The sequence below is a fragment of the Frankliniella occidentalis genome, unplaced genomic scaffold (genome assembly GCF_000697945.3).
Source record: "Frankliniella occidentalis isolate FOCC.00 unplaced genomic scaffold, Focc_3.1 Scaffold162, whole genome shotgun sequence".
Classification (NCBI taxonomy): Eukaryota; Metazoa; Arthropoda; class Insecta; order Thysanoptera; family Thripidae; genus Frankliniella; species Frankliniella occidentalis.
The window spans coordinates 370597-380385 of NW_026267288.1; the positions used below are offsets into that span (position 1 = coordinate 370597).

At 53.2% G+C, this 9789-nt stretch overlaps 1 protein-coding gene across 1 annotated transcript; it reads left to right on the forward strand.

Annotated features, from left to right (window-relative positions):
• Window positions 1–159: 159 nt before the first annotated feature.
• On the forward strand, window positions 160–9721 carry LOC113211444 (rho guanine nucleotide exchange factor 9-like; the record flags this gene model as incomplete). Its single annotated transcript, XM_052271441.1, has 8 exons — window positions 160–399; window positions 6847–6969; window positions 7070–7207; window positions 7300–7404; window positions 7804–7956; window positions 8032–8142; window positions 8904–9005; window positions 9095–9721. Coding segments are annotated over 8 exons (1104 nt in total), but the record flags the coding sequence as incomplete, so codon positions are not given.
• Between the last annotated feature and the right edge of the window lie 68 nt (window positions 9722–9789).

Genomic DNA, 9789 nt, shown 5'->3' on the forward strand with positions numbered 1-9789 from the left:
CTATTTACAAAATATGTTGTAATTGACTGCCCATTTTTACTCTCTGCTGAATTCTAAGTCGACACGAGGTACCTGTAGTTTTACAATTTCGAATTTTAACTTTACAACACACGTCATGGAAAATTTTCCCTTATCCTTCACAAGTGTTTCTCATTATGATGTCAGGGAAGGCAATTTTTTCAAGTTCGAAAACTTTTTTTTTTTTTCAAGCTGACCGCCATCTTCCTGAACGCGGAGGAGCTGCAGGCACATGCCACGGCGCTGGCAGAGCGGCTGCGCGACTCGCTGGAGATGGCCGTGGAGCAGGGCGACGACGATCTCCTCAGCGTCGACATCGGCCGCCTGTTCCTCGCGGCCACGCCCATGCTCCGGGCCTTCGAGCACTACTGCACCCGACAGGTAAGGGTCTGGGCGTCTTGCACTGTGGAGAGTGCACAGACTCCTCTGAGATCGTCCAGAAAGTGCGTCGCTTTTTTCCTCATAGATTTCATTTGGGAAATTAGGGCAGCTTGGCGCCTGCGAGACTCGGGGTAGGCTACCCTGCAGTGCACGCATGCATATCTGGCAAGATGTTGCCTACGTAGTAGGCGCCATGAGAACTTGCATTGGCTGAACTTGGCTGTTTTTGCAACGGCAAATGACGGACATATTTTTCGGGTGATCCCTTTACCCGCCTATTTCCTGCGCTGGAAAGTTATCGACGAACGCGTCGCACTTTAAGAGCAGTTCCAGAGCAGATGTCACTCTCCCGCCCGCAGACTCACCTGCTACCCCCGCCTTTCCCCGCGAGACGCGCAGCCAGCCCAGTGATCTGTGAAGCAAATCAGAGTGTGTGATGTCAGGGCCGCTGGCCCACCACCCCGCCCCTCCCCCGCCGGTTACCGGTTCCCCTCTTTTCTTCCTCGTCTCGGGTTCCCGCGGGTCCAGGGGAGGGAGAGGGGGGGGGGGGCAGGTCCAGCCAGGTCCAGCCTGATGGACCCTGGGTGGCACTGCCATTGACCCTCGCCCCTGCTGTCTTTAATGGTCTTTCCCTGTCGTGTAAATTCTTAATTTTTAGTCGTTCTTTTCTTTTTTTGCGGGAATGAGCTCCTGTCTTTTTGCCTCTCTTTTCCTCCCTCCTCCCCTCTATCTCTCGCTGACCCGTTATTGAGTAATCGACTCGCGGACTTTAGGAGTCGGCCGGGATGGGCTTGACTTTTAGGGCTCGAGGGAGCTGCCTTTTTAGGTCTTTTTTCCTCGACTTCAGTTCGGAATTTCTAATGACTTGTCGCGACGCTCCGACATCTGTGCGGCAGAATTTCAGGAATTCGCTCCTCCTCGTTCGTTCCCCAATTTTCGTTGACCTCCGTGACCGCAGCCGAGGGTTTTGTTCCGCCGTCACGACTCACTCGCGCGCGGGAGTTTTTGATCGGAAACGCTTTGCTCCGCGCGGCGCCGCCGCACCACCTCTCTTCGTCGTTAATGGTGGGGATGGGATCACGCACGATTTTCGTTTTTCGTTTTGTGATCATCCTTTTCGTTTGGATAGCGGGACGTGTTTTGCAGATGTTTGTCTCTTCCAATAAAAGCTGATAATTTGCCGCCTAATGGCTTTTGTGGCTCCCGGTGTTTCGCTCACCTCCTCCCTGGTGGGCGTGCACATTCACACGGGTACGACGTGGGCTGGTTGTCTGTTTGCAAAAGACTCTCGGCACGGAATCAAACGAGGAACCTGATCGCTTAGCGGCTTTTTGTCTGTAATATATACCGTGGGAAAACGCTCTAAAAAGAATAATTACAGAATTCTGTAACTTGCTACGCAGTAATTTGCATATTACTTTTGATACAAATATCTGTTAAAATGGATACAGATTTCTATAACTGATATCAAAATCTGGCACATTTATACAGAACTTTGTATCCGTTTTAGAAATCTGCTGTATCACTTTTTACATGTATTTGTATCAAAAGTGATATGCAAATTACTTCGTAGCAAGTTACAGAATTCTGTCTGATTTTTTTAGAGTGAACGCCTGCACGCTGTCGATACTGTGCAGAATGCATGCGCGTGTTGCGGGTTTGCCTATCTCAATTGCTAAGGCGCTCGGCGTGCAAATGGTCGCCGCCCACAGTAGGTGAACTTTTTTTTGTCAAAATGGTCACGTCGTTTTATGTTTTACTTTTCTCTTTCGTGGGCTGTTGCGATCCGTGCTCGTCGTGGCGCGACTCGGCAGGCGTCTCTTTAGCTGCTAGCGAGGCGGACGCGTCGGGGCGGGGCGGGGCAGCGCATGACAGGGTAGAGCAGGGCTCGCGGAGCCCTCCTCTCCTCGGCCCGTCTCTGACGGCCAACGACCTAACCGAGCTTTTGACGTCTAGCAATACATCATACACGCCGTGCCATTACAACCGTAAACGTCAGGCGGGGCGGGCAGAGCAGAGGTGAAGGGGCGGGGCGAGGCGGGACGAGTCGAGGAGCAGTCGAAGGAAACACGCAGCGCAGCGGAAGGGAAAAGATCAAGATTTTGATTTTTTATATTTTAGGATGACGCCCGTTTCATTTGAATTTAAAAGCCGTCATCTCGCGGGCTTTTGCTAGCGGGATTGTCGCCGTGGACGCTGTTTGACGCCTCGTGGCGGGGCCTCTGACTGGAGGGCCTGGAGTCATCCAGAAGGAGACAGTTTGGGGGACGCGCGCGGGACAGGCGAGGCGGAGAGAAGAAGATCCGTCACGAAACCTTGTCACTCTGGATATAGCGGCGGTTTTCGTCGTATCAGAGGGGACAGCGAGCGGGATAGCGCCAAGGGAAAACAGGCTTCAACTTCGATAAAGAATTTCGATTAGAACGTCGACGAACTCTTCTGAACTTGGTCGAAACTTTGATGAACTTCGAACGAATAACTTTTGTGAGATTCAGGCTGACGTCCTCAACCGTCGGCTTGTACAGTTTCGGGACCCTTGAAAAGCGCCAAAGCGACTCTGCTGCAGCAGCGCCTCGGTGGCCAGTTGTTGCGGGCTAGCCGTGTGGCTCCTCCGGGCAGCTCGGTATCTCCCCCCTCCCTTCCCCTCTCCCGGCGCAGGCCAGCAGGTTAGCGACCCCGCAGGGCAGGGCAGGGCACTGCAGGGGGGAGGACCATTCTCGCCGTGGCGACGCCGCCGCCCGCGGGCTCGACACTCGCCAATGTCACTGCCATCGCGACGACAATGGACCCGAGGGGGTAGAGGAGAGGGGGAGCGTTTGCTCTTCCCAGAATATGGCGAACGCTGCCCTTTTCTCCCCCCCCCCCTTTCCCTGGCGTGTTGTTAGGCCCTTCGGTGAGCAGGCTCACTCAGCTCACTCAGCGCTATGCTATGGGGCTCACGGAGAGTTCGGTGGCTTGAGAGCCCGAGAGGTCAGGCCATGCCCGCCGCTCCCGCTGCTGCTCGCCTCAAAGCAGCACTAATGCGCTAAAGGCCGTAAAAACGGCAGGGCAGAGGCCTTTCCCCCGTCCACTTAAAATTTGGTCGGAAACGCCTTGGAATGCCGCGTCAGGACCGTGTAATAGTCGCTGTAATATTACCCCCTTCCCCTCCCTTCCTCCCCTCACCCTTCTACCTTTAGGAACACGGTGTGCTTCAACTAAAATGCAGAGCAGTAAGCTGGCACCCATAAAGGGTCTGCAAACTCCTCGATATTATTTTCAACAACTTGAGTTCTTGATAAATTGCAGGCTGAAATTCATAAAATTTGCGTAATTTTTTTAGAATTTTAGAACTTTATGTCTTTGCCGTTGCTAAGAGGCCGCCAAATGCTTCGCTGCTGCGGAGCGTGCCTGCTGCTGTGCCGCGCTTACTCTTTTGTCGGCTCGCTTGCTCGCTGCCGATGCCACCGCCGCCGCGCTTCAAATCTCGCTCAGGAAGCATTCAGCATTGTATATAAGTAATATAAATTCCTGCGCAGGCATGTACACTCGGCACGGCGCACACGGCATGGACCCTCGGGTCATTGCTGCTCCGCGCGATGTGGCTGTGCGCGTGCGTGCGTGCGTGATCGTGTGTGCGTGTGCGTGCGCGCTCGTGTGCGAGTGTAATCCCACGTTGCATTATGCGCGTTTTGGTCCGAGCCTGTGCGTGTGTGTGTGCGTGCATGTGTGGACGCGCCCGCCTGGAATGCTAACACTGTGGGATTCTCGGTGGGGCTTAATAGATCCCCCCGACCGACTGGGGATCGTAGGATAGAGTATGGTAGTACTATAGGGGATGATGATGATGCAGGCATGCAGTCTAGCCGGCGTCGGGCGCAAGGGGAACGCGGCAGAACAGGCACCGGGCTATGGGCTGCTGCTGCTGGCAAAGGCTGAGCGTAATGCGACAATAATGCACATACTCGATCTGAGAAGGAAGTACTTCATTATTTGAGTTTTGAGCTTATTGATTTCGCAGTACTTTATTTTGTTCGTTTTTGGCATTATTGTTTGTTCTTTTTTATTTTTTTACAAGAACATTTCTGCAATGCATGATAAGTTATTGGTTATAGAGCATCGGTTATATCGTCATAGAGCAAGCAACAGTTTCAGTTCCCTCAAAAAAGGGGGTGGGATCGTTCTATTCGATCTGAAAAATTCATCCGATGACTGTTGTCTTTTTCTCACTATTATTAACAATAATTTGCCTCGATTGTCTTTCAAGACCGTTTTTTGGAGATTTTTTTTTAAAATCACGATGTGGGATTTCTAGGAGCATAGCGTGCGTGAGGAATGAGATGCGACGGGGGGCTGCTAAAGCGCGGCGAGGGGCCTGGGTCTGCTCGCTCGTGCCTCCGTACAACAGTGCAGTGCTCGTGCTCATCGTCCTGGAAGAGGAAAAAAAGAAGCTTTCAGCAGCAGACGGACAGCAGCAGCTCCGCACCGCTCATGTCTAAAGAGGAATAATTGTTTGTTTCGTCTGCTTTGCTGCTGCCATGCGACCGTTAGAGACCAGCCAGCCCCCCCCCCCCCTCCCGCGCGAGGCTCCTGCAAAAAGACGGCTTTTGTTTGCCACAAAACTCTTTCGTGACATAAGCCTCTGCCGCCGCCGTGCCGCCACCACCACCGCCATGCTAGCGCGGCCCCCGCGCCCTGATCTGCTTCTCTCTAATGATGACTTTGTCCGCGACGCTTTGCGCGGCCTCATTAGACGCATTGCGGAGGTGCCGGCCCTCGCCTCGCGAGTGGCTGCAGCTCCCTCCCTCCCCCCGCGTGTATGTCTGCGTGTGCTCGCGCGCGGCGGCGTTTCGCTTTTGCCAGATTTACGGCCCGTTTTTGCGCAAGTTTCGTCGTTCGTCGTCGTCGTCGGAAGCACTTGAACTGACCGGACTAAATGTCGGGCCCTTATTGTTATTGCGCGTAGCTTTGGCGAGGCTCTAGGCGCTGTGTCTGTGTGTTTCTGTGTGTGAGTGTGTTGTATGTGTGTGTGTGTGAGTGTGTTGTGTGTGTGTCTGTGTCTGTGTGAGCCCGTGTGTCGCGCGCCGGACGATTATTCCACAGCCAGCCTGTTAGCCTGGCATCATATGTCGGCGACGGCGGCGGCGGCGCTTTTCCGGGGTTGTCCGTCTCGTGGCCCGCGCGAGTACGTCGGCCTGTATGTATACACGATGTACATACGCCCGCCTTGTCTCTGGGCCGTCTCGAAGCGCTCCGCTGAACGCGGCCGGGGGACTGCTTTGCTCACGGGCCATAAACTGTCAGCTTGACTCAACTTTGGCGTCGATGATTTTTCCTGTTGTTGATGTTTGAATTGTGCAAGGATACGGTGTTTCCTCTCTCATAATCTCCTTTTTTTTGCTCGTTTCTTTTTCGACCCGTGGGTGTGGTTGGAGAAGAAACTCTCACATAAGTTGATGCACTGGCTCTGCGCTCGCTTTGCGCGGGGGTGGAGTGCCAGGAGGGAGGGAGGGTAGGGTGCCCGAGTCGGGCAGAGAGGGGTCTGTTGAACCACGATAGTAAGGGACCATCCACACGGTAAAAATAGTTTCTTGTATTTCAAGACCCGGTCTTGGATCTTATGGAGAACGCCAATGGCATCCAAGACCGGGTCTTGAAATACAAGAAACTATTTTTACCGTGCAGAAAGTACGTCCGATTTTTCTAAGATTCGTTTAGCGAAAAGGGGAAATGAGCGACTGCGAGGCTTAATGTAGGCCAGCCCGCAGAACACACATGCACTACATACGAGGAGTTGCCTACCCACCAGGCGCTCCGAAAGCTAGCACAGGATGAACTTGGCAGTTTTGGAACAGCGAATCACGGACGTACTTTGTGGATGATCCCTATTCGCCACTTTTGCCGCGCGCGTCTTTTCGCGCAGCGTTTATGACGCCGATAAATATATTTCGAGAGATAGACGAATATTCCATTAGGCTATCGCGGCGGCCTGCGAGTGATGATCCCGCGGGAAACGCGCGGGGCATTCTTGAGTGCATTCCAAATGGGCGCCCCGCCCCGCCCCGCCTCGCCCCGCCTCGCCCCGACGGGCCGCGGCATAAGGACGCCCCAAATAGGCGCCCTGGACGTGCCGGTCCCAGTCGGCCATCACTTACGCGTATCTCTGCTTCGGCTCCCGCGCGCCGCGTCGCGGTCAGGGCCCGGGGCTTCTTCTAATGCGCCTGAAGACCCTCGCGACCGACCAAGGAAGCTCTTGCTGCGGCTCCCGCACCTCCTGCCCCCCTCCCCCTCGGGCCCCGTCGGTTGCTTGCGCCCAGCGCCAAAACACGGTCAACTGACTGAGAAATGTATAGAGAAGTTTTCGTGCGACGTTCCGGGCTATCTTGTTGTACTTGAAAACACTCCGCGAAATGTTGTTGTGAGTGCGATGTGACTGACTGTTCTTTTCTTCTTGTCTGCTGCCTCCAGGCCGCTGCCTCCCTGCTGCTGGCCAGCCTGGAGAAGGAGAAGGAGCTGCTTCGGATCTTCCTGCGCGTGTCCCAGATGGAGAACGCCGTGCTGCGCCGCATGAACCTCAACTCCTTCCTCATGGTCGGGATCACTGCTGATCGAAACTTGAATTATTGTGACGAATATCGTTCCGCATCCCGTGTTGGTTGGTGGTAATGTTTCGTCTTGTTTCCATCTCTAGGTCCCCGTGCAGCGAGTCACCAAGTACCCGCTGTTGCTGGCACGGCTCTACAAGGTGACCCCGTGCTCGCACCCCGCCAAGGAGCTCCTACTGCAGGCGCAGCACCACATCGAGTTGCACCTCGAGCACATGAACTCGGTAAGCGGTTAACGCGCGGTCACCCCCCCCCCCTCAAATTGTAGCCCGTTTTATCGACGCTCTAACTAATTCAAAAAATGTCTATGCACCAGGTCGCCAAGGACATCAGCTCGACTAAGCTCTGGAGGCGGATCACCATCACCAACGGGCGCAGAAGCGGCTCAGAGAGCGACATGGTCAACATCAAGCTGAGGAAGGTGAGGATAAACCCGGTTGTCGACCACTTACCACTTGGGGTTTGGCCGAAGGGAACTTCACTCAGAAAATCAGTGTACCAGGTGAAACTGTGAATGCGCGGCAGTGTCGCGGGTTTGCCTACCCTATTCGCCCGGTAGGCACCATGGCCCCTGCAGCCCTGGCGGGTATGCAATCCCGCAACACTGCTGCGCATTCACAGTTACACCCGGTACTCCCTACTAAAAAAAAGACAAAAAATCCAGGAAAAAAATCGGAAGAAATTAAAATAAAAACAAAAAAAATCCAGGAAACAGAAAAACGGGTGTACTGTACGCTTGATTTTATAGTGAAGTCCCAATCTGTATACCCCTCGGGCTGGACGCCTCGCTGACACCGCTAAACCGTTTCTCGTTCCCCAGATGGCCGTGGAGGTGCTCGAGTGGACGCAGGACGTGAGCTTCCCCATGGAGGGCCGCCTGCTGTTCGCGCAGCCCGCCGACTCGAGCTGGCGCCGGGGCCGCGCCGTCAAGATGAGCCCCGTGAGCGCGCTGCTCGTGACGCAGGGTCACCCGGTAGGTCACGGGCAGGAGCGGGCGCCTATGGTGCGTTAACGGTCAGGCACTAACGGATGTTCTCCCCCGTTGCAGTCGTCGGACTCCCCCATGGACGCGCCGCTGCACTTCGCCTCGCAGCCGGGCGTGCGCGCCGCCACCCTGCTGCTGCTCCGGGAGAAGGGCGGGAGATACTCGCTGTTAAGGGTCAGTGCTGCGGGAGGGCTGTCCGCTTGCTGACCGCTTGCTGACCATTTGCTGACCACTTGTTGGTCGCTTGCTGGCCGTCACGCGCCCCACGGCGTTGTGGCAATATTGTCCTGTGCTGTGTGTTTTCCGGCCCGGTCCGTCTGAAATGTGTATCAACTTACCTTTACGATGACGAAACGACAAACAAGTTGGCTCTTTTCGTGTTTTTTTTTTTTTCTGACTCCGTTGAGGTGTTTTGAAGACAGGTAGTTTTGTCGCTGCGAGTCGCGCGGTGGACGCCATGTGACCACTATGTGACCGTAATCTCCCTTCGACCCCGATGGAGCCTCGCGACCGATGACCTCTCGACCACTACCGGACAAGACTGAACTGACAGCTTTATCACTCGCTCCCTTGTCGGAGATGCTGCTAGACCAGAAGCACAGGATTGGTACCCCTGATGCCTTCTTTGAGTCAGTGCCATCGATGCGTTTTTTTATTATTTTTATTTTTCACTCTATGACGGTTGTTTCCATTCCCGCCGACAAAACCTATCACGACCTATAAGGCTACTTCGGGTCACGCGTGCGGATCCAGCAAACCTCAGGCCAGGGCACAGCTTTTGCCTACTAGCAAGTGAAGTGACCAGCACACTTTGCCCACCCACCAGGCGGTTTGTTCCCATGGCCTCTTCCCCGCCCCTTTCCTTCCTGGATCCACGCCTGGCAGAGCATCACTTTATTTAAGAAACATTCTAACACACTTTGACTGTATTGCAGGACCCCCTCTTCCTGGACAAATGTATGGTATGCTGCGAGGTGGACTGGGATGACTACTTTGAAGTACAGGAGCTTGCAACCAAAGATTCCTTCGTCTTCAAGGTACGTGTTCAACATGCAATAAGTCTTCTCATTCACGGTGTTCCAAATTTTCTAAAACAGTTTCTACTTCTTCTTCTCTTACATTTCAGGCGGAGGATGTTGAGCGGACTCGAACCTGGTACCGGCAGCTGCAGGTCCATGCACAGGGGCTCGGGTCGTGGAGGAAGAGGAGGAACGCTTTGGCCAACATCATGATCAACGGCATGCAGCTGCGGAGCTAGTCCAGGATGATAGCCGGGTGCCTGTTAAATGTCGGGCCAGCGCCGAGACGATTAGTTCAGTCGCACCGACGTCGGCCCGACAAATTTTTATTTTCTGTGTTTTAATATAATTGCCATGATCAAGTAAAGCATTCATGACATTTCTGGAGCATGTCATGGTTAAGGGCGTGGGACAGAAAACTTACCTAGTTTTGGCATGGGTCAATTCTTTTCTGCATATCTAACAAATTTGATCTCATTTATCTAATTGAAAATCACAGGCAAGAAACAATTAAAAAAACACTATAGTAATCCATTGTTCCTGTATGTTGTTACCTAAACTGAATTTGATGAAGATCAAACTTGAAACAGCCCTCATTGTTTACAATTATGCTAATCCTACTTACTAGTATTTTATTTAAATTTTGACAAACTGATTTTTCTTTTTCGTACATGCTTCTGTACATGTTTGAACTTATATTTAGTCCACATGCCAAGCAAATCTAGATACAGTTCTGTTAGTAAGGAAAGTTTTGTGTTTCTCCCCAATTACTTCCTGTTAGTGTGAATCTCGGAATAGTTTC